A 25,215-nucleotide genomic window follows, 5' to 3' on the forward strand; every position below is an offset into this window, starting at 1 on the left:
TGAGAATTAATGCAGCCAGCATAGAATATCGGAGCGTAAAATTGAATCCCATTTACGGGTGCCAACGTTATTTACTTTATCCCAAGACTCCCAGCAGTAAGAATGTGACAAGGACAGTGTATCTGGGCTTGGAACATGACAAGTTCAATTCAATCTTTGAGGCACCAAGGCCTTTGTTCTATAAATAGGCCTCAAGGGACTAAAAGACTCTATATATCCAAGACGTTGGTGAGCATTAGAAGCCCGAGATAGCTCTGGCCCGAGGCCAACCTAGGTCTCGAGTCGTGATACCTTCTTTGGAGTTGTGGAAATGTTGTCGGCCCAACGCCTTTGTTGTGGCCCAGTCATTTGACAAAGAACGCCGTGGGTTCTAAAAAAGGCGGCAACGAAGGATTAAGATCTTAGTCCACTATGTTTCAGTGAAATTAGCCTGCAAGACGCAGGGTTGACCAGGCCCCAGACCATCGAGAGCAGCACTTCGTCTTCACTCAATTGAGACTTCTCCGGCTCGGCAAGGTCCCTGGTATTCAGTAGATGGTAGGCAAGCACACTGAAGTCGCTTTCAAGTTGCTTGCCATCAACAAGGAGCGTATTCAGCTGGGTGGCGGCTTTGCTTGCCTGCTCGTCGAAGAGCTGTTGCAACTGGGCAGCCTTCTTTTCCTTGTCACCAATGATGGCGGCAGACAAGGTGAGGTAGTTCATGTGCTGGATCGTATTCACTGTCCAGCGGGCGAGAATGTTTCATTCCATCGACCTGTCGGCTATTCTGCTGGAAACGGTCTAGAACTGTTGCATTTCTTTGACAAGGTGGCTTCGGCCACTTAGCTTTGAGTACTTCACCTCGGTCATTAAGTCCGTCGTGGTCGTTTCGCCACTTTGGGTCTCTATTGGGAGGTGGTCGTACTTGCTGACCGGATTAAGGCGGAAACGTAGTGGTCTTGAGACGGGGGAAAACCCGTCGAATAGGTTGATAGGGGAAGAGGTAGGCATCTGAGATGAACCAGCTGATCGAGGCCGCAGCCAGAAATACGGCAATGGGAACCAGGGTCACAATTATTGCCTCATGCTGTCGTCGTTCTCTATCCACATTTGGGGGTGTTTCGGAGGATCGTGGCTCGGTCGACTGACAGGTTTCGGGGCATTGTGAATTGCCTCTCGGGTTGTGCAAGGCGGCTCTGGTCCTGGGTATGGGATATCGAATGTCGTCGTCGGAGTGGGCGAGTATGTTGATACCACCCGGGAGCATGATCTTTGATGAATCTGTAGGACTATGACGCGAGTACATATTAGTGAGGGCCGCCAGTGAAGCCTCGTGTATTCTGTTGTGTGTTGGAGTCTGGTCATAAATTGCAATCGTCTACGACAAGATGATGACAGAGGACCACTGTGTGAGATGAACAGCATGTTCATTAACGACAAGGCCATTCACGAGGCCTGGAGCCGCACTCGGACAGCAGAAGCGGAGTTTAGCTGAGAGACGAAGTGCGGGATGGCGACAGGATCAAAGTAGGGTCATCTTGGGCGCAAGAATAAGCACTCTGCAGAGGAACTGGGTGTCGAGGGTTCAACTGTCTGCTAGGTGTCTGTGGTCAGAGCTCTGGTGGCTGTGATATTTTGTGTCACGGTACAGAGTACGAAGTACGTAGTTGATTGGAAATTCGGCAACCAGACGCGTCAGGTGACGCCTCGCTACCACATGCATGCACTGATTGTCATTGACGCATTGTCCCAACGAGATGCTTCGCCCCAGCTTACGTTTCACACAGGCACAAACGTCCGCAAAAGCCTGGTCCCAACAAAGGCGGAGGGCATCAGCGCATGTTCAAACGGCAATTTCTCTTCCCAACCTTTCGCCCTGGCCGCGGGGCCATCGTACATGTGCAGCTGCATGCTGCGGCCTCTTGGGGGTGACACGGTGAGAGGTGCCGTCGACTCTGTACATTCTTGGGAGACGACCTGAACATAAACTAATGGCCAGCCAGGTTTCGGCGGGTGCGTGCTCCTCGCTGCACGAGCGTTGAAACATGCAATAAAGAAAACGAACCTGTGCATGGGGAGGCGGAGCTCATCACGATTCACGACTTTCCATGCAAACATGATCAGCTTCAGTCAGACTCAGTTCAACATCTGTAGGCTGCGGCCTGGCAGTCGCGCCGCAATATATAAAGACGACGTTTCCCAGCACTTCCGTAGGTGAATCCTCATCCTCAAATCGTCTGCTCCAAATAGCGATTTGAACTTCAACAACCACCATCTTCTTCGAGCATCCAACCGCCCAGCAATCCGCTCATCCTGCAACCGCCAACATGGGCTACGCCTCAGAAGAAGAGATCAAGGCGGGCGAGCCCCGCGTCGTTAAATACACCTACAACGATGTCGCCATCCCCGAGGATTTCCTCGCTGGGCCACCTCCTGAGCCCGTCAAGATGGAACACGTCGACTTCGCTTCTTCCAGTATCCCAGAGTACGAAGGCAAGATCGCCGTCGTTCTAGACAACGTTCTATCGGAACCCGAATGTCAACAATTTATGGAGCTGGCAAAGGAGGCAGTACCAGATTGGTCACCAGCGCTGATCAACGTCGGGGGAGGCTTGGAGTCGCACATCCCCAAGTACCGCTCGGGCTCGCGCAAGGTCTGGGATCACCAAGGCATGGTGGACTCGATTTTCAACCGATGTCTCGAGGCCCCGGGAGTCAAAGAGGTCCTGGCCAGACCACCAAAGTTGGACGAAACATCGGACAACGCAGCTATCAACCCTGAGCACTGGGAACTTGCGGGACTCAACAACCGGTTGAGGATCCTCAGGTATACCCAAGGGGAATACTTCAAGGGTAAGTTTCATCCCAGACCTTTCCATGATAGAGACTGACGGAGCCAGCACATGACGACGGGTCGTACTCGCCCCCAAGCGAGAACGGGACACGTTACGCTTCTTTCTACTCTATCCACGTGTACTTGAACTCGTCGACCATGCAATCCCCACCACCAGAGGGAGGCTGTGTGGGAGGTGCGACAAGCTTCTACTCCGAAGACGAGACGAGGTCCTTTGACATTCAAGCCATGACGGGGCGCGCTCTCATTTTCCAGCAGAGCGGCCTGCGGCACTCGGGCGCAGACGTCACGGAGGGGGTCAAGTACTCGGTGCGGACGGACGTCATGTATCGCTATATCGGCCCCTAAGCGGGATCATATGCCATTCGTCATTCCGGATGGCCAGGACGACTCACAGCGTACGGCAACAGATGGGGACTGGATGAGGATATCTGTACGATATTGTCGGCGCGGCAGTCTCTCGATTTTACGGCTAGTCTTGTCGCTGAAGATGTTCAGAACCTCCATGGCAGACTAGTTCAACATGTGATGGAACAGATATGGGACCATCGCCCTGATAGCTCAATTCAACATTGGCTATTGCATCATACTGTACATTTACGCTTGTGGCTTTACTGTGATGACGATTTTCACACTGCGCCCATTCCGCTGTGGGCGCCAAAACCCACCGTGACTTGTTTGCAGGCCTTTCGAAACTTTTAGTATAATGCCTTGTGACTCTGGTAGATGCCACGGGCAACTTGTCATCAGAACTAATTACCTAATTCAGGAGGGTGACTCAGCTCGATGTCGTGATGAATTGGCCACATTTAGCCTATGGAATTAAACAAGCGTGACCAAACTAGTAGCAGTGCTAAAATGGCTTCTCTTGCTGTCTCCGCTGCGAAATTAGCCATAAAAATGGCAGCTATCAGATGACATCAAATGGGCGTAGCACGAATAGAATAATAGCAAGATTCTTCTTACCATCGTCCATGTAGAAGCTAGCAAGGCCAGCAGGCGCCGTACCAAGTATATACATTTCCGACAATACGCCCCCCGTATGCTAGTCCCGCAAAGTACATGTACATTCATAACTTCATCAAGAGCGGCAAGCCTACTCCATGCTATCTCTGCTTCTTGGGCATCTTCTTCTCCTCCATGGCCTCCACATCCTTCTTCTTGTGAAAGTGCGGCGCCAGCTCAGCCAACCACCTCGGCTCAATAGGAATCACCCCGCGCATATACTCCTTGGTTGTCTGCACCAGCTCAAAGTATATAATCATCTTCTCAGGGGGGTCGACCGACATGAGCACGCTGCTGGGGTGGATCCACACCGTCGTGTTATTCTTGACGGTGCGATAGCTGTCGCCGCTCTTCTGCAGCCGTGCCGCGTTGGGGAAGAAGCCCGCCGTGATGGCACGCTTGATAGGCCCAAGATTGTTGGCGCCACACGTCGATGGTGACACCTCGACTCGTTCACAAAGCTTCGCCAGCTGGTCCCTCACGTCGCGCGCGCGGGTAAGTGACCGCTGTTGCAGGAAGTTTTCGCGCGACCAGACTGGCGAAAAATCGCTGTCCACCCATTGATTCCAGATGTTGAGTAAAGTGACGTGGTCTCCGCCGTCCTTGACGGTGAATCTGTTTCTGGCACTATCCGCGTGGATTTTCTTGTCCTTTGGTCGGAAGAACAGGGCGGAAGCCTCGCCGAGCATGGAGACAATCGACAGCACTTCCTCGACACAGCCCTCCTTGTCGGCAGCCAGCACGGCTTTGGCCAGCATGGGGTCGGTGGGAAACTCGGCCATCTGACGGCCCATTTTTGTTAGTTCGCCCTTGTGGTTCAGAGCCTGCAGGGCAAACAGCTGATTCAGGGCGCCGATTAGTGCTTCTGTTGGAGGTGGATCCATAAACTCAAAGTCAAGCAGCTCATTGATACCGAGCGACTTCAACTGCAGAACAACCCCGTTGAGGTTTGTCCGCTGGATTTCCGGCGTAGTTGACTCATCCATCTCGTTCATGTACGCAAACTTTGTGTACAGGCGGAAGCATTTTCCGGGCCCGACACGACCGGCACGCCCACTTCTCTGGTTGGCGGATGCCCGAGAGCAGGGTACTGCAACCAAGTTTGACATGCCAGTGGCAGGATTGTAAATGTTTTCCTTCACATATCCAGGGTCAATGACATAGACAATTCCGTCAATAGTCAAACTGGTCTCGGCAATGTTGGTGGCAAGAACAACCTTTCTCGCCCCTTCAGGCGTCGGCTCGAAAATTTTGGCTTGCAGATCTGATGGCAGGTTGGCATAGATGGGGCAAATCACCAGTTCCTTTATTCTACTGCCAAGCTTTTTTGCTGTTTCTGTAATCTCCTGTTCCGCAGCCTCAATCTCATCTTGGCCGGTGAGAAAGATGAGAATGTCGCCCTTGGGCTGTGTCGTATGAATCTGAAAAACGGTCGTGATAGCCGCGGCCAGGTAGTTGGCTTCAGGGGCGGGCGTATAGTAAATGTCAACAGGGTATCTTCGACCGGGAATATTGAAAATCGGTGCATCATCAAAATAGTTGGCGAATTTCTCCGCATTCATGGTAGCAGAAGAGATGAGAAGCTTAAGGTCCTTTCTTTCCCGTGCTAAATCCTTGACAAGGGCAAGTAAGATGTCAGTGTGCACCGTCCGTTCGTGTGCTTCGTCAATCATCAGTGCTGAATACCCAGCCAAATCTGGCTCTGTCATAAACTCCCTGAGCAGCATGCCATCCGTCATATACTTGAGGATTGTTTTATCGCTGGTGCAATCTTCAAAACGAATCGAGTAACCAACTTCGTTTCCAACCTTGACGCCAACTTCCTCCGCCACACGAGCAGCGACACTCATTGCAGCGACTCGACGGGGCTGCGTGCAGCCCACCTTCATGCCATTTTTTGTATACCCAGCTTCGTGAAGGTACTGGGGCAGTTGCGTTGTCTTTCCACTGCCAGTTTCTCCAACAATGACCAATATCTGATACTGCTCCAATGCAGCCAGAAACTCATCTCGGTATTGGTAGATGGGTAAACTTTTGCGAGTCTCCTGGATAGAAAGGGCCTTCTTCTCAGCGGCGTCAATCTGGGCTTCTAAAAACACCTGTTCCTTCGTCTTGCCCTCGCCAGCCATTCGTGAGTCGAGGCTCCACTGAATATATTGTTGGTCGTCCATAACATAATCATAGTCGTCATTTTCAATCTCTGCTCGCTGGATCTGCGCTTTGGCCTTGGCGGCCTGTTCTTGCTCCCATTCCTCATGCTCGGTGACAAACTTTTCTTGGCCAAATTCATCCCTTTCGACATATCTCTTGTATAGAGCTTCCTCCTTCTTTTTCCTGTCCAGTTTTCCCTTTTCTGTTATATAGTCTTCGGGCATGTAATAACCGTCGCGATGATCATCGATTTTCAATCTCTCTTCGGCCAGACGCAGAATCTCCCTATTTTTAGCAAACTCCGACTTCTCTTTTTCAGACAGTCGAACACCGCTTCGCAGCTCTGCCGTCTCTTCCGCCACCTGTTTTCGCAGTAGTGCGAGTCGCTCAGTTTCGCGCTTCTTGAGATACTCTTGACGGGATCTTTCTCGGAGATCTGGCAGAGCAGCATCTCTGGCAGCAGCATCATCTGCCAGTTTCCGTCTTGATGAAGACTCTCCATCTCGCAGGTTCTTTTTGGATCTTTCATCATCCTTTTCCTTTAATCGTTTTGCAAAAGCCTCGCGTTCCTCAATGTCCCTTTGTCTGGCAAGCTCCTCCTTGGCCCCATCGGACAATTCTGCGTCGTCTTGCTCACGGTCATCGTGACTCAACTTGACTCGCTTGCTTGCTGATTCTTTGAACTCGGGTTCATTGTCTTGTGCCTGCGCGTCGGGGTCATCGGAAGGCGGTTCCTCATCCGCCCATCGATCGTCGAAGTCTCCTCCGTCACCGCGTCGGCGATAGCTTTTTGAGCGGCTTGGGTGGGAAGAGGGCCGGGGTGAGCGAGAACGACTTTTGTCTCGACGAGACTTGGAGGTCCTAGATGATGACTTTTCGTACTTGTCGCGATCACGTCTGTGCCGCTGCTTCCTTTCTTTGGTGACCTTCTGAGGACCGACCTCATCGTCATCCATAGGGATGAAGGCGTACTTCTTGGAACTCATGACAGGCGAGTAAGCCGACGATGAGGGGCCGGATGGCGGTACTGTCGGGCGAAAGATCGCGGAGGAGCTGTAAAATTGCTCCGTCGACAAGAGAACCAGAGTCGCCAGCGAGCACGCAGAGCTCCAGAATTTTGGGACGCATCAACTCCGTCATGATGGGTGGGGCTGATCTAGTACTTCTAACCAATAAACTCCTCCCAATATCCCACCCCGGTCGAACTTTCCACGTTTAGACCAAACAGGGGGCGAATCCCATGTTAACACGCTGGTATATTCAGAATTTCGAACTGCCAAACTACCTACTTAAGTACTGATGTCCCTCCAAATCGCAGCGGGTGCCAGTTCATTTCATACTCTCATTCCACCCCCTTTGCTACTGCCCGCCGCCCGTCGATTGCGGTACTTGTAAAGGAGTAAATATATTCTTTTTTTCAGCAGACTGGCTTTTTTCTAGACTGCTTACCCCTCGGTTGGGGCCACGCGCAGTCATGTTACTTCACGGTTTCGCCTTGCTCTCCTTGCTAGCCCTGGTCCAACTTGCGATATGCGCCGAGGACTACTACAAGGTATGTAAATGTCCAAGGCTCTTTTGCGATACGCAAGATTAACTTGACTAGATTCTTGGTGTCGACAAACAAGCCACGAACAAGCAACTCAAGGCAGCATATAAGAAACTTGCGGTTAAATTCCATCCTGACAAGCGCAAGTACGTTGGCCTACTGCGGCAGAGATTATCTCCTTGTAGACATGGCGCTAACTGAAACACAGTGGAGATGAAGAAAGCGCTCACCAGAAGCTCGTCGAGTTATCGGAGGCATACGAAGTCTTGAGCGACGCCGAACTCCGCCAGATTTACGACCGTCACGGCCACGATGGCGTCAAGCAACACAAGAACGGCGGCCAAGGCGGCGGCTTCCACGACCCCTTTGACCTGTTCAGTCGATTCTTCGGCGGCCATGGTCATTACGGCCATTCCTCCCAAGAACCCCGCGGCCACAACGTCGACGTAAAGATAAAGATCTCTCTTCGCGACTTCTACAATGGTGCCACGACCGAGTTCCAGTGGAACAGGCAGCACATATGCGAGACCTGTGAGGGAACAGGCAGTGCAGACGGCCAAGTCGATACGTGCTCGGTTTGCGGCGGACATGGCGTTCGCATTGTCAAGCAACAGCTCGCCCCAGGCATGTTCCAGCAGATGCAGATGAGATGCGATGCGTGTGGAGGTCGTGGCAAGAGCATCAAGCACAAGTGTCCCGTTTGTAATGGCCAGCGAGTCGAGAGGAAGCCAACGACGGTCACTCTCCAGGTTGAACGGGGTGCCGCTCGCGACTCCAAGGTTGTGTACGAAAACGAAGCCGACGAGAGCCCCGACTGGGTTGCGGGCGACCTCGTTGTTACTCTTGCGGAAAAAGAGCCGGCACCCGAAGACAATCCCGACAAGGTAGACGGCGCTTACTTTCGCCGCAAAGGCGATGACTTGTACTGGACGGAAGTGCTGTCCCTCCGCGAGGCGTGGATGGGTGGCTGGACGCGCAACATTACTCATCTCGATTCTCATGTTGTCCGTCTCGGCCGCACCCGCGGCCAAGTGGTACAGAGCGGCCACGTCGAGACGATCCCCGGCGAAGGCATGCCCAAATGGCACGAGGATGGCGAGAGCCCGGGCCACCAACACGAATTCGGGAATCTCTACGTCACATATGAGGTTATCCTCCCGGACCAAATGGAGCAAAAGATGGAAAATGACTTTTGGGATTTGTGGGAAAAGTGGAGGGCAAAAAAGGGCGTTGACTTGCACAAAGATAGTGGGCGACCGGAGCCGGCCATGGCGCGAGATGAGTTATGATGAAGTAATGCAAGGGGAGTCCGGTGTAACATGTTGGCATAAAGATATCATATAGACCGGGTATTACGTGGGTGAATACGTATTGTGTATAATACACGTCATCATGTATCCAGTGTTGCTTGTGCATGGCATCGTCAAGATGTTGACTCATAAGGCCCATGTCCCTTGGACGGCACCGGCGAGAGCATGATTTCACGCTAACGAGAATGGTGTTTGTGCCTTTGCCACTATTGTCACGACGACTTGTTGGAGAATGATGATGGAACTGTCTGGAACCCGCCGATCGCACGAGCTTAGAATATCGTAGTTGCAATGTCATTCTTGGCAGGGCTTCAGGCCAGGTGGTGCAGCCACTCTGTCCACACGCCACTCGGAATATGCAGCAAAGGACATCATGTCATGACCCAAGCTCCAGATAAGCTTTCCCCCAGTCTGCCATTCTCCCACGTTAGCATCAACTAGGTCCAATTAGTTGCCATTAGCAAGCAGCCAAAATTATGGTTGTTCCCCCCCGAATACCTCTACCTCACTCGAAGAGGCGCGCCATCTGCCTGCCGCAAGTTGTAGCCTTGGAACATGGCTAGTCTGGCCATCCGTCCAGCTGAAGTTGTCAAATAGCATCATGATGACGACGATTTACACTATCGCCTTGCCTTTGCGGCGGTATAAAGACACGGCAACCGTGCCTGGTGGCCCAGGGCCTCCCGCTCATTCTGGCACCATGCCCTGCCCTGGGATATTATTCTTTTCCACGCACAAACTTATCGAATACGGGCTGAAATGCGCGCCGCGGTAGCGCTCGCGGCGCTCTTGAACCTCGCGGCGGCCGAGAGCTCCGTCACAGCGTCCCTGGAGTCGCGGACCACGCTGACGGCCAGGGTGACGATTAGAGAGGAACCGACCAGCGTGTGGTGGGACGAGGACTTTACCGAGACGGGCGCGGCTGCTGAGATGACGAGTGTGATGGTCGACGAGGATCCGACTGGATCGTTTTCATCTGCTGAGACGACCACTGTAGTAGTGCTCAAGGAGGACCCAGCTGTGTCGTTTTCCTCTGCCGCAACAAGTACGGTGATTTTTAACGAGGATCCGACTGCCTCTTCATCTCCCGGCACCACGACAGTAATAGTCAGCGAAGACCCAACCGTTTCAGGCCCGGCTGAGCCAGCTCCGGAGACGACTACTGCGGTAGTCAACGACGACCCGACCGCGTCATTCTCATCTGCCGAGACAACTACTGTGATGGTCATTGAGGACCCGACCCCATCTCCATCTCCCGGCACCACCATGGTGATTGTCACCAAAGACCCAAGCGTGTCAGGCCCGGCTCCGGAGACGACCACCGCGACAGTCAACGACGACCCGACCGCGCCATTCCCCCCCCGCACGTCAACCACCACCGTAGTACTCAACGAGAACCCGCCTCCGACGCCGCCCCCCTCCGCCCCGACAACCATCGTGGTGGTGCTCAACACGGAGCCGACCCCGGTCCCCACCGACTCCGAGGAGTGGACCGAGCCCGGCAACCCGTGGACGACGCGCAGCACAACGCTGCCGGTGCTCCACCCCTACATCCACTACGACTTCGGCATCGGCACGGCGTGGCCCCGCGGCACCACCAAGCCCGAGTGCACGCGCTGGACACGCGTGGGCGACACGCACAACCGCTGGACGCAGGACGTCTACACGACAACCGTCACCACGACGCTGCTCCACAAGTGCGGCGCCTGCGCCATCGTCTGGACCACGCCGCACAAGGGCTACGCCTGGGCCAAGGTGTACGACTCCTCGACGGCCGACTACCCCTTCACCGTGACCGAGGTGGCCTGCCGGCCCCCCAAGCTCGACGGCGGCGACTACGTGCTGCCGCCGCACACGCCCACCGACCCCTGGAGCACCAAGACCAAGACGCAGGAGTTCATGTCCACCATCTACGTCACCTACCCGGACCGCGGGCCCTCCACCATCACCCCGCGCGGCATCACCTCGCCCGCCTGCACCAGCTCCACCCTCGTCTACGGCGGCGGCGCCATCCGCGTCAACAAGCAGGTCAAGTGGAAGTTTTCCACCGAGCGCACCGTCACCAAGGACTGCGGCACCTGCGCCCTCGCCTGGTCCACCAGGTACTACTGGCAGAACGTCAAGGGCGACTTTTACCACTACTACACCATCACCGACGAGGCCTATGTCGCCACCACCCTCGAGTGCGGCAGGGCCGTGCCCACCGAGGCCTGGGGCCGGCCGCGGACGGCGACCGCTGCGGTAATCTCAACCCTAACCCTGGCCCTGACCCCTCTCTTGAGAGCTCACGCTGACTGACTCTGATCATTTGCTCTAGACTACGACTACGACTGCGCGGTAGGGACGTGCCTGGTTCGTGGCCCGTGGGGGGGACAACATTGAAACTCGTTGACCACTACATGTATTTGACTTTTATTCCTTATTCTAGCGGCGTATTGGCAATTAAAAAGTAATGGTATTCCAATATCCTCTCCCGGCCACGTAAGACTACAGTGTGTCGTAATCTCCATCGGATGAAGCTACATGCCGATATCTACCTGTGAGAACGTGCCCCAGTTTCAAAATAAACGTGTAACGTGTCGCATGCTCCAAGCTCGTGACTCATAAGCCATGAATATCATCCTATGAACCCACCAAAACATGAAAAATAGCATCTAAATACATAAAAGAAAAGAGAAAGGAAAAGAAAAGAAAAGAAAAGAAAATCATAAAAAAATACGTATCCGTCATTACATCGTTTGCAACCCAACTTCACCTCCGCGCTCTATGCCTTCTCCGCCCATCACCTTCATCATCGTATTCATCGTCATGTCTCCGTCTGCTGCTCCCCGCCTCGTCAGCCCCTTGAAGAAGCCCCGAGCCCAAAACTTGCCCTATGACGCCCATCCAGCCTGTCTGGCCCTCGAGCGCACCCGTCACGTTCTTGACCAGTCTGTCCACGGCCTGCCCGTCCGTCCCGCTGACCTGCCATGCTCCCTGCACGTCCCAGCCCCCCGGACGCTGGGGCTCCCGTCTGAAAGTACCCCTTCTTGTGGTCCACCTGTCCTGGCTTGAGGAGCGTCCGTCCAGAGGCCTACCGTGAGAGTCAAACCGGTCTGGCAGGACCTCGACGTCGTCCCCCGAGTCATCGGACCCCGAGCCGTCATCCCTGGACCGCCTTCTGCGCCGCACCAAGGGGCGAGAAGGCGTTGGGTCGGACCATCTTGCACGGTTCGAGCCGCGGTGCCTGCCTCTGCCGTGGGCGTCGTCATCGTCCCTGTCCCTTGGACCTGGCTCGTCCGCGCGACGCGAATCCTCGTCTTCTGAAGCCTCTGCATGCTCCCTCTTGTGCCGCTCCATTGTCATGGAGCTCTTCGGGGACAGTGGGATGAATGATACGGATTTTGAGGCGGCCGCCAGCCCGCTGCCCAAACCAGAGCCATACGGTCTATTTACATCATCTTTGCGAGTATTTTGTTAGTTGGTGGTGTCCTGTCCATGTTGCTCCCGCAAAGTACGATTCCACGCACCATTTGCTGCATCTCTCGCGGGGCTATCTTGGCTTCGGACTTGATCACTCACATGGTCTGGCGGATGCTTTCCGCCAGTCGGTGGCGGACCTGCGGGTGGAGGAGGCGGACCCGGTGACGCAGGTGGACCTGGTGTGTACCCGGCACCACGGAAGCCGGGCTCCCGAGGGGGGGGAGGGCCGGCCGGGGGCGGCGGAGGCGGCGGTGCGTAACCTGTGTAATCTTGCGGCACGTACGGCTGGTACTCTCGGTGCAGAGGAGCGCCGCCATTCTGGTCAGGATACGGAGCGCGGTTGGCGCCGCTTGCCATGGGTGGCCCATTGGGCGTTGGAGGATAGGGAGGATAGTATGCACCACCCGATGCTGTAGGAGGCGAGTGCGGTCGCACATGGTCGTCAAAGTAGTCCCTTCGCTGATCATCTTCACGTCCTGCCGAGGAGTGGTCAGTGTTTGTCTTTTGCACCAAAACGACGTCTGCTAAAAAATGTAGTACTTAATTTACCAAGAAAGGGGCGCATACTTACTTCTTCTCTCGTCATCCCTCTCCCTGGACCTTCTGTCCCGCTTCTCCTGATCCTTTCTATCCTTTCTGTCCTTGAACTCTTTGATGCCCATGGCAGTAGCGCCGGCCGCAGCTCCTGCGGCAGCCATGTCTCTCAATCTACTTCTGCTTCGTTTCCTCTCGTGCTCGTTATCCGACACGGAGGCGGAGGCGGAGCGGTCGCGTCTTCTGCGTCTGCGTCGGTTGCGACGTTCTTCCTCAGCCTCCGAATCGGCATATCGTCGGGCCAGGGCGTCTCGGGACTCGGGATACAAAGGGTCGTTGCCGTACTCAACTAGGCCTAGCTCAGGATCAGCACCGGGCTGCGAATAAGGGGATCGTGCCATCGACCTCGACCTGCTCCGATGCCTGCTGCCGCTGAGGCTCCCGTGTCTGCTTCTCGAGTCTCGACGGCGGTAGTACTCATCGTCACTGCTTGCGCTAAGGTCGCGAGTGTTTTCCTTCTTTTCCTTGTGGTTCTGCCAAAGCTTGTTGGCCACGCCGGCGGCGGCGGCAACACCTCCAATCTCAGCCACACGTCGAAGTCGGGACTTGCTTCTGGAGCGACTGCCGTGGCGGGATTTAGACTTGGACTTGTCGCGGAAGTGCTTGATGATTCCGGCTGTGGCAGCGGTTCCTATAGCAGCCTTGGCGGCGGTAGAAATGCTGCGTCGTCGGCTCTTGCTGCGGTGAGACGCGCGGGACACGGACCTGGAGTAGTCATCGCCAGAGTAGTATCCTCCGCGAGTACGGCTCCGGCCACGGTGCGCTTCTTCCTTGTCGACCTTGCTGGCCTGGTAGAACTTGGCGGCGCCGGCAGCGGCCAGAGCGACGGCGGCAACGCCCAACCCCTTTTTGAGGAGGTGATGATGATCGGGGGACTCACGACCATCGCCGTACTTGTCTTCATAGGCACTGTGGGCGCGCCGAACGACCTCAGTTCCCAAGGCCCCCAAAGCAGCACCAGCCAAGACCTTGCCGCCACGGTTGTCGGGCAAGTCGCCGTATTCGTCGCGGCGGCTGGTGATAAGTGCAGAGATGCCGGCGCCGGCGAGGGCACCCTCTGCGAGACGTCGCTTGTGATGCGGGCTCTCACTGCGCTCTCGGCGCACGGTGCGACGGTAATAGAACTCGTCGTCATCGCTATAGTAGTCGGCATCCCTCCTTCGGCGGTCATATCGCGCCATGGCATAGTCTCTCTCCCGATCATTGCGATAGTAGTCCCCGCGGTAGGGGCCAACATCCCGGCGCTCATGGCGATAGTAGTAGTCGTCTTCGTACATGTCTCGGTCCCTCCGGACCATTTCTCGGTCCTCCCGCTCTCGGTCTCGCAAAACCACGACACCCGGGTTTTGCTGGCGGGGCACAACTATGGGAGCGGGTGGCGCGTCCTGCACGATAATCTTTTGAGGCTCCGTCGACTGCTGGCGGATGACGACGGGAGGGGGCGGGGGTGACTGAGGCATGTAGTATTCGGTTTCCTTGCGGTAGCGTTCGACATCGTGGCCGTGGTTGTCATCGAAGCGCTCCTCGACTCGCTTCTCCACCTTGAGCTCGTCTTCGTTGTGGGCACGATGCGAGCGGCGGTCCCAGTCTCTATCCGTTTCCTTGCTCTCATAGACGGTGATGCGAGAGCGGTCCGGGTCTCGGTAACTCTCGCGCTCAACATCTCTTTCGTAATATGCAGTGCGTGGGCGATCGCCGGTATAGGGTTCAAAGGCCGAGCGCGGGCGGTCGGGCGATATTGGTCCACGGGCATCCAGCAGGTCGCCAGAGTTTCGCGCGGAGAACTTGGAGCGGCGGTCATCGTCGACTTCGATGCGTTCAGTCCGTTCAAAACGCTCGCCGTGTCGTTCCGGGCCGACCTTGTACCTCGTCACCGTGGTCCGCTTGTATCGATCATCGTCCGAGTCGCTGTCCCGGTAGTATCGGGACATGGTGTGTGTGTGTGTGAGAGAGGGGGATGGGGACACGGACCGACCCGTCGTCCCGTCTGTGAGGCGTCTTGGTTAAGCTTTAGTCTAACAAAGTTGATGTCGACACAAAGGATGCCACGAAACAAGACGCAAAAAAAGTGTCACAGGTAAGAGGTCGAAAAAAATGGAAATACAACAAAGAGGGGGGGAAGAGATTGATGACGAAACAGGGCTGTCATGAGGAAAGAGGGAGGGAGGGGTGTTATTCGGATGGCTGGGGGGCGACGGGGGGTTCCTAGGCTGCACATCAATGCACACACTCAACACGCTCTGGTTGAACACGGTACGGAGTAGAACAAGGTGGGACGCTCCTTCCCTGTTGCAATCCCAACGTGGGCATCAACCAGCAATCAGCGCGAGGCGACCAGGTGAGCAAATGAGCAGATGAGCATGGGCAGATGGGCAGGCGAGTGGGGGCCTCGAGTTGGACCAGATCAGGCCGTGTTGCGCACCCAGCGCCATCTGCAACATCTGCCTGGCCCGGGCTGTGCCAGGTGACAGGTGACCAGACATGAGTTGATGTTGACTTTTATTGGCCCTTGGCTGGCCTCGAGTGCTTGTTCATCTCTTTTCCTTTGTCTAGGGCGGACCGTGAACACCTAGGTACGTGATCAGGCTCCTCCCACCTCTTGATGATGATGAATTAATAGTAACACAAATAAAAAGGGAAATGAACATCCTTGACCCGTGCACTGGTCAGCGTAACCCTAGCAATGGCAGGACCTGACGTAGTTTGGCTCGAATGCCGTGCATCATCAGAGGGGCAATGCCTGTTGATCCGCTTTTGTTTCCAGTTGCTCTAGAACACTCCACCAGAGCCAGGCTCTTCATGTTGCCAGCCGGTGCTCCGTGCCAATCGTAGTAGTACTCCGTGCCTTGGTAGAAACAAGTCACACCAGACAATACCACTCTCCGCGCCACGCACCACCAGCCCATCTTTGCCAAACATGCCCATCCACAGATTGGTCAATTGCCAAGGTGAAACGCGGCGAGAAAATTTTGCACTTTGCACGAGGACTACGTCACTTGAGCATGGCATGTCTACGTGTATTGCTATAGGGTAGCTTAGGGCTATCGAGCGTGTGAAGTCATTAAACTCCAAGCGGGGAACACGAACGCCAGCAACGTCGAGTGCAAACAACGGCAGAAGGTATCCAGTCTGCAGTGGCGCATCACCTGCCTTGATCAGTCGCAACTCACGCAGTACACTGGGGGCCTCGTTTGGCGCTTGCGTTTTTCGAACAGCCCCGCGCTCGGTGAACCGTACCCCAACATTTTAGTGTCAACTGGTCTGCGTTGCACTGATGATATTCCGGCCTGACAACTAAATCAACGCAAAGCCTTCTTAGTAATGTTTTCGTTCCAATCGTCCATCAACAACCCGTGACAGAGTGCCCGAGTGGTTAAGGGGAGTGACTTGAAGCGCTAGGCCTGGAGTGCGAGAAATCGTATGAAGAACCGCCTAGCAATAGATATCACTTGGTTTCGGCCTCGCAGGTTCGAATCCTGTCTCTGTCGATTTTTTTGGTCTTTGTTCTGGCACAATTTTTTTTTAAGTACTTTTTTTTTCGCCGAACGCAATCCTTACTTACCAGGCGTAATATTCCTGCCTCCTCACGTACTAGTTAGTCCTTTGTCTTCATACTCGCCCTCTTTAGCACAGCACAGGCGTAAAACTGCCTCAACCAAGAACTGTGCCACGCTACATAGATATATTTTCTCTGTGGTTGACGAATCGTGATGATTCAATACGGCTTGGCATGCCCAGGACGGTGGTTGACAGTGGATCGGTTTGATGACGAGGAACGACTCTAGCCTCACACTGATACAAAAAGCGACGCAGAGGCCTTGATTCGCAGCTCCTTGTGCATGTACGCATGTTCTCAGACCTCGATAGACCTATCTGACTTTTGATGGTTGCAGCAACGCCTCCAGCTCCCTGTCATATTACAATTTTCCATCACCAACATTCGTCTCGCAACACAGCACGATCCCTCAGTCGCCCGTACTCTGCCGCGCGCACCTTCCCATCACGATGGCCTCATAGGAAAGACGAATAAGCCAAGTCACCTGAGCAAACAAAACCAGACGCCATGAATTGTGGACGTTTGGCAACGAGGGGTCCAATGGCGCGGCTCGTGGCGTCACGCAGCCAATGCAACACCACAAAACAGCCGACGTGATGTCACACCACGGCGGCGGCGACATCCTCACCGTGCATCCATCGAATGCTCTCCATCGTCTCGCAAGAAAGAATGGACGCTCATCGCAAAGTCGCCAAAGGACCCGGCACGCGCGACCTCAGCTCCGTCCTCAGGCCCAAGAAGGCCGGCCACCTGGTCGATGACGACGATGCAGACCTCCCCCCTCCATACACCGAGCTTCCCGAGCTCCATGTCCTCCCATCGTACCGGAGCGCGTGTCCGCTCAAGCCATACCGGCCGTTCCCCCAGACGATGCGCGCCCACCACCGCCTCTCGCAGCTCAACTCCATCACGCTGAGCGGGCCAGACAAGGACCGGCTCTACTACGTCGAAGTGCACAAGGGCTTCCAGCACGTCGATCCGCTCGGCTACCGCGCGGGCGTGGTGCTGCGAAACGGGCCACGCAGCAGAGACGAGGTGCTGGCCGCCGCGGGCGAGGAGATGCAGTCCGCGCTGAGGATATACGCCGTCCCCATGGATCCGGACCCAAACAGCGTGTTTTTCCTGCCGCCCCTGGAATTCGGCACCAACTCGCGAGCCATGACCATGGAGAGGATGCGGCCCGGGGTGCTGGGCAACAGGACACGCGCGTTTACCTTTTTCGTCGAGATCGAGCCCCTGCGAAGCATGAGGAGGCAAAAGTTTGCGTGGGTGCAGAACACCGACGGCGACGACTGCGTCAAGCTGCCCGGCTTCAGGCTGGTGCGGGCCATGGCAGCAGAAGCCAAGGGGGGCTCCGAGTGCGACTCATCTGCATCTGCATCTGCTTCTCGTCCAGCCGACGCTGTCTACGGGGAGACTGTGGCCGCGCTCACGTTTCCGCACACGTCCCTGGTGAGCCGGGAGGCGTTTACGCTGTCCATGCTGGGGAGCGCCAGGGACGGCCGGCTAGGGGAGAGGTGCGAGATTGCCATTGTCGTGACGGCGCTGCGGATTTGGAACTTTCATGCAAAGGGGCAGTTGGACTAGCCGCGACTATAGTGTCGTGTCGCCCGTCGAGGATCCGGGAACGGGCCCTTGCGAATGTGTAGCCGTGGGCATGGGGACGGCGCCGGATACATCATGCCCGTGTGACGTGCTTACGGCGTTTGTGTACTTGTACTTTTATAATGCATACCCTGGTTGATCAGGAACAGCGCAACCTGCAGCAGAATTAACAGGACTGGTTCTCTGTAAAGCCACCTGTCTTATATATAATTACCTTCCTTACCCGATAGCAATTATAGGTAATAATTAAATCACCCTAGTATTAGTGTTTTGTTTTATTTTTTACGCAAAGTCTAATAAGTCTCCTTAAATGCTGCTCACACAGCGCCAAGACAACTCGTCTCTTTGCTGTGCGAGGTCCGAATCCGTGGTTTATTCCAAACTGCGCCTGTTGAGCTGAAGACGGTTATACTCGGCGGGCAAGTGTTGTGCGTTTATTCGTTTGCCGTTTTGCACCGAGTAGAGCAACAACAGCAAAGCTCGTGGGCCAATAGCCAGATTGGGGTCAAAGACAAAATTGGGAAAAAACCGACACGGTTATATTCACTGAGCTTACAATATATAGTATTTGGACAGCCGTAGGCCCCTTTGTGACGGCAAGTCTGGAGACGAGAGCCTGCGAGTCAAAGGCCAACAGAAACCAACTTGGAAGTCAAATTCCACTTCTTGGCCAGCGCCGCGGCGCATACTCACTCGTCCGCTCGCCTGGGCTCGATTCGAGGCTGCTGGAGCCAGTGTATAGGCTCGACCTCGTGGGGAAATGATTGCCTTCGACGCCATGCGGCCAAAGCTGCCGCCTGGTCAGATCTTGACACATTGCTCCTGCGCCTTTGCATGGCCTGGTAGTCATTGCCGTAAGTGGCTTCGTGTGTCACCATGCAAACATGGCAACTCTGTGCTTCCTTCGTGTGAGCCCCGTTCTGCTTTGGGCCGCCGCTGAGGCACTTGACCACGCTGTGCCAAGACGATGTTCTGTGCGAACCGAGATGGCAAGCCGGCCTGCGTGGAGACGGCGGTCTGGGCGATGACCGCCAAGCGCCTAGGCCGATGAAGCTGTCGCCAAGACGGGAGCCAAGAGATGGGCGATGGGCGATGGGCGATGGGTTTGCGACGTCCAAGGCGGTGAGGCGACATGTGCGAGAGCATCAATCATGTGAGCAGGTGAAGCCGTGTTTGCCGTCTGTCTCAACTCGGCCAGTAGTTTGTCTTCAACCACGGCCCGGGTATATTATATACAACTATATGCCCCTTTCCATCGTCTACATTTACTCCCCACATGCTACTATACACGAGTAAAAACAAACGCCTGTCATACGCCTCACGAAACCATCGGATCAAAGAAGCTCATCCACACAAACAAGCTCACGGCACCGACCAACAGCAGAATCGTCAGAATCGCAGCGCCCGCCTTGTCCCCCGCCGTAACAGGCTTAACCGGCCTCTCGCCATTATCCTTCCCCCCAGCATTCGGATCACCCCTAGACGTGCCGCCCGTGTCATTGGTCACAGGCGGCGCCACATCCTCAATGAGCATCGACGACACGGCGGCCAGCACGTCCATGGCCTCGCCCGCGCCGCTCGTCTTATCGACGCTCGGATCGATAAACTTGCCCTCGGTCCAGTAGAAGCCGCACTCGCGCCCGGACGCGCCCCCCGTGCACTGCCGGGCCGCCGCCTCGCCCGACTTCCTCAGCGGGCCGAGGATCTTGGCCGCCGTGTGCGGCGCGACCTGCGTCACCACCCCGAGCCACCGCACCAGGTAGCCCTTGTACGAGAGCATGTCGGTCTTGCAGACGCCCCCGCCGAGCGCGAACTCGCACGACAGCTCGTACGCGATTTCCTCGGGGAAGAAGGACGCCAGGCACGCGTCGAGGAGGCTGTCCAGCCGCGTGCGCCACTTGTCGTCGCTGGTCTGCAAATCTGTGTAAGCCATTCAATGTCTTTTTTTTTTTTCCTCAAGAGCCACCCAGTTTCCTTACATGGTTGTACATAAAGGCCACGCCCTGGATCAGGATGCCCGCGTTGTACGAGTACTGCGTCTTGTGGATGTCGGTGCAGTTGTCGTTGACGCTGGCGCCGTCGTACACGGCCCAGGTCTCGTGGTCGATGTACTGCACGCCCCAGAGCCAGTCCCACGTCTTTTCCGCCCTCTCGGCGTACGTGTCGTTGCCTGTGTACCGCGCGAGCCGGGCGCCCATGTTGAAGAAGATGCCGTTTGCGATGGCTGCGCGCTCGTCAGTCAGTATACCTGCCAGGGGGAGGGGGGCTCGGGGAGTAGGGCAGCCACCGACTGTTCTTGTAGTCGTATCCCGCGTTGGTACGGGGAATCTGCCACCGCAGGCCGCCGTTGCACGTCTCGTCGTAGCGGCTCGGGTCTGCCTGCGTGTTCCACACGGCCTGGGCCAGTTCGAGCCACTGCGGCTGGTCCGCCGGAGGGTCGGGGAACTTGTTCTCGGCGGCCAGCAAGGCGGATAGTCCCCAGAAGCCCTGGTCGTCGTTGCCGAGGGATAGCGTCTGGTTCGGCGGCATGTAGTCCCTCTGGGGGCCGACCTGGAACAGCATGCCCTCCGTGACGACGTCGTTGTACGTCGTGTCCCCCGTCAACTTCCAGTAGTCAATGTACGTCCCCATCATGGCGCCCGCCTCCCACCAGTAGTAGTCGCCGGTGCCCGAAGCCGGAGGGCCCGGCAGGAGGCCGGGGATCTGGCCGGACTCGTTGCCATGGTAGAACTTCATCAAGTCGTAGGCCAGGGACTTGGACGATGCGATGATGTCGTCTAGATGCTCAGCGTGGTCAGCACGTGTCTGGAAAGTTTGCCGTGTTGTACACAAGATACAGGCGCAACAAGGTTTGCGACGGCTACTCCCTACATCATCTCGTACCTCTTGTGTCGACTTTATACTGTGCCTCTGCAACGCCGCTGAACAAAACACCACTGGCGATGGCGACCAGCGCCGGCGACAACCGCGGTGCGACCATGGTCAGAGTATGTGGCGGTCCACCAGCGGGCCGTGTAGAATGGTCGTCTCGAAGAAGAAGAATAATAAGGTAAAGTCAAATATACAAACAGAAAAAAACAATGAGATGCAACAAATTATCCCAACGAGTCTCCAGAGCACGTGTGGAAGCCCGCCCCGTCGTCTCGATGCCGACTCTCCAGAAAGGTCGGATACTAAAACGACAATGGCTGCAAACAGCACTCCTGTGGCGCCAAGCCGCGCAGAAAAGTTGGCAGATTGTCCGACAGCCGCAGATATGTATTTATTCCAACGATCAACGGTGGCCAGGTTTCAGCTCGCCGGTCGTTTTTTCCCACGTCTCAGAAATCCAACGAGTTTGCGGCCCCAACGACAACCCCGAGTCAGTCCCGCCACATTTGGAAACCCGGGCGTGGCAAAAAATCAAGGTCCTTCCGTTGAAAAAAGTCTGTCCAAAAACCGGTGAAATCAAGGCGAGCTCGTCGTCTCCTTGTCGTTTTTTTTCTCTCGTCGAAAACGTGTAGTGTAGATGCTGGAGAAGCAAAATGGCCCCGGGACCAGGGCCGCACACCCTTTTTGCTTACCATGCTTCCGGAACGGCGCGTTCGTCACCAAACGACCGCCAAGAGGCGCCATGTGGGCGCCATGACATGTTGGATGCCAGGGTCGTGGAAGGCAGATACGAGAATCCCGCTCCCAACGCAGCCTCTTGGTGCGAGGGAATGGGAATTGTACGGCGCGGCGTAAGCCCATGCTTGCCGAAACGGGCATAATCCAGCACAGCCTCGGAATCCTCGGGGCCTGCCAGGTGGACAGATGGATACAAATACAACCCCGATGCTTAGTTCCGCCAATGAGAAGCCGGCAGAGCGGCCGGTCTGCTGAAATGGCTGCGGACTAGCCGCCGATGACTTGGGGTGACGTTGGCACGCGGGAGGGGGGTTAGGTATTGATCCCGCCGAGCTGTCAGGTTCCATCAGGTATCGAGGTTGACGACGTACCAAGCTGGCAACTCGCGCTCGTTCCTGGATTCAGCCTCCCTCCGTCCGCCCCTGAGGAACCCGTGGGTAGCGAAACGACTAGAGTTTGCCCGCCGTGAAACATGCTTGGTAGCAAAGCATATAAACAACCGTCAAATACCCGGGCCAGGATCCGAGCGCAGCGTCTGTCGAACCGGTTTGCAGCCCCGTCCGTACTCCACGGCATTCACCGCTGGAATTTGCGAACAAAGGCGTCGAGGAATGCGCCTCCCTCGGGGGCCTCCACCGATCCAACTTTTGTTCCACACACGCATTCCGTGCCTTGGTAAACAACGGAGCAACCAAGCATTGTTCGGCAGGCTCGTGGTCCGTATCGTGCTCGATTGGACATGAAACGCGGGGTGACTGTTTGCCCTGTTTCACACCCAAACCAACGTACTCGTCCATGCCTGTGGTCATATCAGCTATATATAGTCCTGCCGCAGAGCGTCGCCGTAGAAGTTGAGCGCGACCGGCCGTAGATTCCGCAGACTGCGCTTACAGCCGGTTCTCGGTGTGGAATCGAGAGACACCAGACACCTGGACGGAATGCCGCGCTCGACGGTGGGCGTCACGATGGAGACGGCGCAGATAAACAAGCAGAGTGGCTCACTCCACCGCGCCGCGAGTGCCAATTACCGATTTACCTAGGGATATGTAGGGAAAGGATCGGGTTAGATTTGGCGGCTAAGTGAACATGTCTGGGTGCCTGTGTGGGAGATGGATAATAGAAATAAAGTCCTGATGAGACGTGGCACGCATGAAACTCCGAAACTGACACACAAAGTGCGACGCCACATGAGATGCGTGGCAACTTGGCTGGATTGAGACAGCCAGACCCTATTCTCCACTTGGCCGAACGAGAAGCATCAGGCTGTCCATGAGCATCGCGAATTGAGTGCGTCACTTGAAGGACAGTAAATGGCCTTGTTGACCGGCATTCGCAAACACCGTCGCTTGTATGCTGTGGTCTAATAACGCTAGCGTCCTTGCGGTTGAGAATTGCGCATGCTGTGTTATTGGCCAACGATGGACCGAGAATGAAGCCGTGTTGAGAAATGCGAAAGGATACAGGCCGTGGGCGTGTAAAGGGCATGAGGGTGACGGGGAAGTGCATAGGATCACGCATCACTGACTGTGACAGATGACACTAATAGTCTCAACATTAGATCCTCACCTACAGAGAGAGTAGAGAGGATGAAGGAGCAAAGGCTAGATGGATTGCGGTTCAGAGTCGGAAGTGAGGGTTGAAATGCGCCGTTGGCAAAAGTACGATACAACTGCTACTCTGGGTCGTTGGCATCGCATCCCAATACGAATTTGCTATTGCTGATACAGCAGTAGGCAAAAGGCCATGATTGGCGAGTGAGTCGACTTGCGGAAGAAGTTTATTCGTGTTAGTAGACTTGCATCTCTAAATTAGCCTTTCTGTTTTACTTTATTTAGATTTAGGCGGCACGACAGTCAAAACTTGGCGCTTTCACTATGCAATTGTTTGAGTATCTCTCGTCCTTGTAAATTAAAGTATTTCTTTTAGACCGTGATAGATACGGTAATGCAATATTTAGACATGCGCTGGGAAGCCTTTCTTTAACCAATACGATGCGACGATTCATCTAAAGTAGCGTGCTAAGAGTAGTAGTAGTCCATGCCTTTCCAGAAAAGTAGATATCCGGCACCTTAGCTAGCAGGACCAAGAAACTATTTTGATAGGCTTCATCACACTTTGTACAAACGACACAACCATCCGTGATAGACTGACTTATCGCGAATCCCGTCTCGTTTAACAATGGGGAGAACGCTTTTACTCGTTATCAAGGATATCTTACGCCGAAATCACGCCCTTGCCTAGCTTCTGGATAGCGCGGACTATGTAATGAAGCATGCGGAAACACAGCACATTAATGAGGTGAGCATGAATCTGGTCATCAGTCACAGCTGCATGTCCTTGAGTTCAAGATAGCATGTGCGCGTACAGAATGCCTCCTACTTCTTAAACTATGATGATGTAAGAAACACTTGGCGAGATTGACGACTGGAGTTGCTAGTGCATAGTATGCCTTCCCATGGGCAGAGTCGTTGTTGACGGATCTAACTACACTTTGGTAGGCGGATGAGCATATTGTTACCCCGAGATGGGCATAAATGTAAGATTCTTGGCAATACTACCCATGATTAGAGACAGGCGGCGCCGAGCACAGTTCTGTCCTGCCAGTTACTTGCCCTACCATTCTCATCAGACCTTGGCCTCAGCAGTCGCTCCCATTCTTCCGGTAAATCCAAGTACAGCCAGGGTTGTAAAATCCAAAACCCTACGAAAAGCCCACTTCGGACTCGTTGAGTTCTGGTCCGATATCACTGCCTCGTGGGTTACACTGTATCCCCCAAGCCTCCGTCCCAAAGTTCCGTTTCCAATTCAGACAGGCCCAGCAAAGATCGCAATAACAAGGCGGTTATGGCGCGAAAAGGTGCCGTGAGACCGAGCCCTCCGGCGCCCAACGGCCGTCCACTTCTGGGGAACAAGTAAATTGCTGCGTGTCTCGTTCATTTTAAACACGAGGCTGGATGAGCATATGGTGGTCGATATCAGGCCCTGTGAACAGGTTTCGCGCCAGCCTTGACACGCGGTCTACACTAATACACTGATTATAATCAATCTACACGCTATACAAACATCACGATTACTTTTTGAGCCACTTACACAATTTTTGAGGATGAACACTGTTTCCACCGAGGCTGCCGACACAGCGAGCTGGTTGGGAAACAAATAAAGACTTCAGTCCCCGTGATCCGCACCAGCGCCAAATACCCTACACGTACCAGGCCCGAGCCTGTGAGATTTGCAAGGCTGCTTAGGTAGCTTTATTCAACGATGGCTCGGCAGATGAGATACATTTTGAATTGCATTTCAAATGTGGATGGCAATCACGACAGTTGATATGGTTGAATACTAGCCACGGAAAGTGCCATCTACACGGCACACCTGGATAACATGGCAGTGTGGACAGGGACCCTACACTCGTTACTCACTCTGTTCAAGTAATTCCACAAAAATGGCTCATTCCATCTCTGAGGGACGCTGACAATGGTTATTGCATGCATCATGAGTGAATGCTCATGTCGGGCGCTTTTATGTAACCAACTGGTTTAGGGTA

General features: G+C 55.0%; 8 protein-coding genes across 8 annotated transcripts; 4 read left to right on the forward strand and 4 right to left on the reverse strand.

The window, feature by feature from the left end:
* Positions 1-393: 393 nt before the first annotated feature.
* On the reverse strand, positions 394-702 carry MAA_11148 (uncharacterized protein; the record flags this gene model as incomplete). The annotated part of the gene is made up of 1 exon (XM_011413114.1): positions 394-702. One exon carries the CDS (start codon positions 700-702, stop codon positions 394-396), a length of 309 nt encoding a protein of 102 aa, XP_011411416.1.
* A 1,604-nt stretch (positions 703-2,306) lies between these two features.
* On the forward strand, positions 2,307-3,181 carry MAA_03229 (oxidoreductase domain containing protein; the record flags this gene model as incomplete). The annotated part of the gene is made up of 2 exons (XM_007821227.1): positions 2,307-2,832; positions 2,880-3,181. 2 exons carry the CDS (start codon positions 2,307-2,309, stop codon positions 3,179-3,181), a joined length of 828 nt encoding a protein of 275 aa, XP_007819418.1.
* Positions 3,182-3,939: 758 nt separating this feature from the next.
* Positions 3,940-6,975, reverse strand: MAA_03230 (helicase associated domain-containing protein; the record flags this gene model as incomplete). Its single annotated transcript, XM_007821228.1, has 1 exon — positions 3,940-6,975. The coding sequence occupies one exon, from the start codon at positions 6,973-6,975 to the stop codon at positions 3,940-3,942; it is 3,036 nt and encodes a 1,011-aa protein (XP_007819419.1).
* A 488-nt stretch (positions 6,976-7,463) lies between these two features.
* MAA_03231 (Heat shock protein DnaJ, cysteine-rich domain protein) lies at positions 7,464-8,824 on the forward strand (the record flags this gene model as incomplete). The annotated part of the gene is made up of 3 exons (XM_007821229.1): positions 7,464-7,541; positions 7,593-7,681; positions 7,744-8,824. The coding sequence occupies 3 exons, from the start codon at positions 7,464-7,466 to the stop codon at positions 8,822-8,824; spliced, it is 1,248 nt and encodes a 415-aa protein (XP_007819420.1).
* A 780-nt stretch (positions 8,825-9,604) lies between these two features.
* Positions 9,605-11,143, forward strand: MAA_03232 (uncharacterized protein; the record flags this gene model as incomplete). Its single annotated transcript, XM_007821230.1, has 1 exon — positions 9,605-11,143. The coding sequence occupies one exon, from the start codon at positions 9,605-9,607 to the stop codon at positions 11,141-11,143; it is 1,539 nt and encodes a 512-aa protein (XP_007819421.1).
* Positions 11,144-11,596: 453 nt separating this feature from the next.
* MAA_03233 (uncharacterized protein) lies at positions 11,597-14,832 on the reverse strand (the record flags this gene model as incomplete). Its single annotated transcript, XM_007821231.1, has 3 exons — positions 11,597-12,285; positions 12,355-12,828; positions 12,879-14,832. The coding sequence occupies 3 exons, from the start codon at positions 14,830-14,832 to the stop codon at positions 11,597-11,599; spliced, it is 3,117 nt and encodes a 1,038-aa protein (XP_007819422.1).
* A 2,294-nt stretch (positions 14,833-17,126) lies between these two features.
* MAA_03234 (uncharacterized protein) lies at positions 17,127-18,044 on the forward strand (the record flags this gene model as incomplete). The annotated part of the gene is made up of 1 exon (XM_007821232.1): positions 17,127-18,044. The coding sequence occupies one exon, from the start codon at positions 17,127-17,129 to the stop codon at positions 18,042-18,044; it is 918 nt and encodes a 305-aa protein (XP_007819423.1).
* A 1,336-nt stretch (positions 18,045-19,380) lies between these two features.
* Positions 19,381-21,042, reverse strand: MAA_03235 (glycoside hydrolase family 76 protein; the record flags this gene model as incomplete). Its single annotated transcript, XM_007821233.1, has 4 exons — positions 19,381-19,974; positions 20,042-20,286; positions 20,354-20,839; positions 20,946-21,042. The coding sequence occupies 4 exons, from the start codon at positions 21,040-21,042 to the stop codon at positions 19,381-19,383; spliced, it is 1,422 nt and encodes a 473-aa protein (XP_007819424.1).
* Between the last annotated feature and the right edge of the window lie 4,173 nt (positions 21,043-25,215).

Source organism: Metarhizium robertsii (assembly GCF_000187425.2).
Source record: "Metarhizium robertsii ARSEF 23 chromosome Unknown MAA_Scf_4, whole genome shotgun sequence".
Lineage (NCBI taxonomy): Eukaryota > Fungi > Ascomycota > Sordariomycetes > Hypocreales > Clavicipitaceae > Metarhizium > Metarhizium robertsii.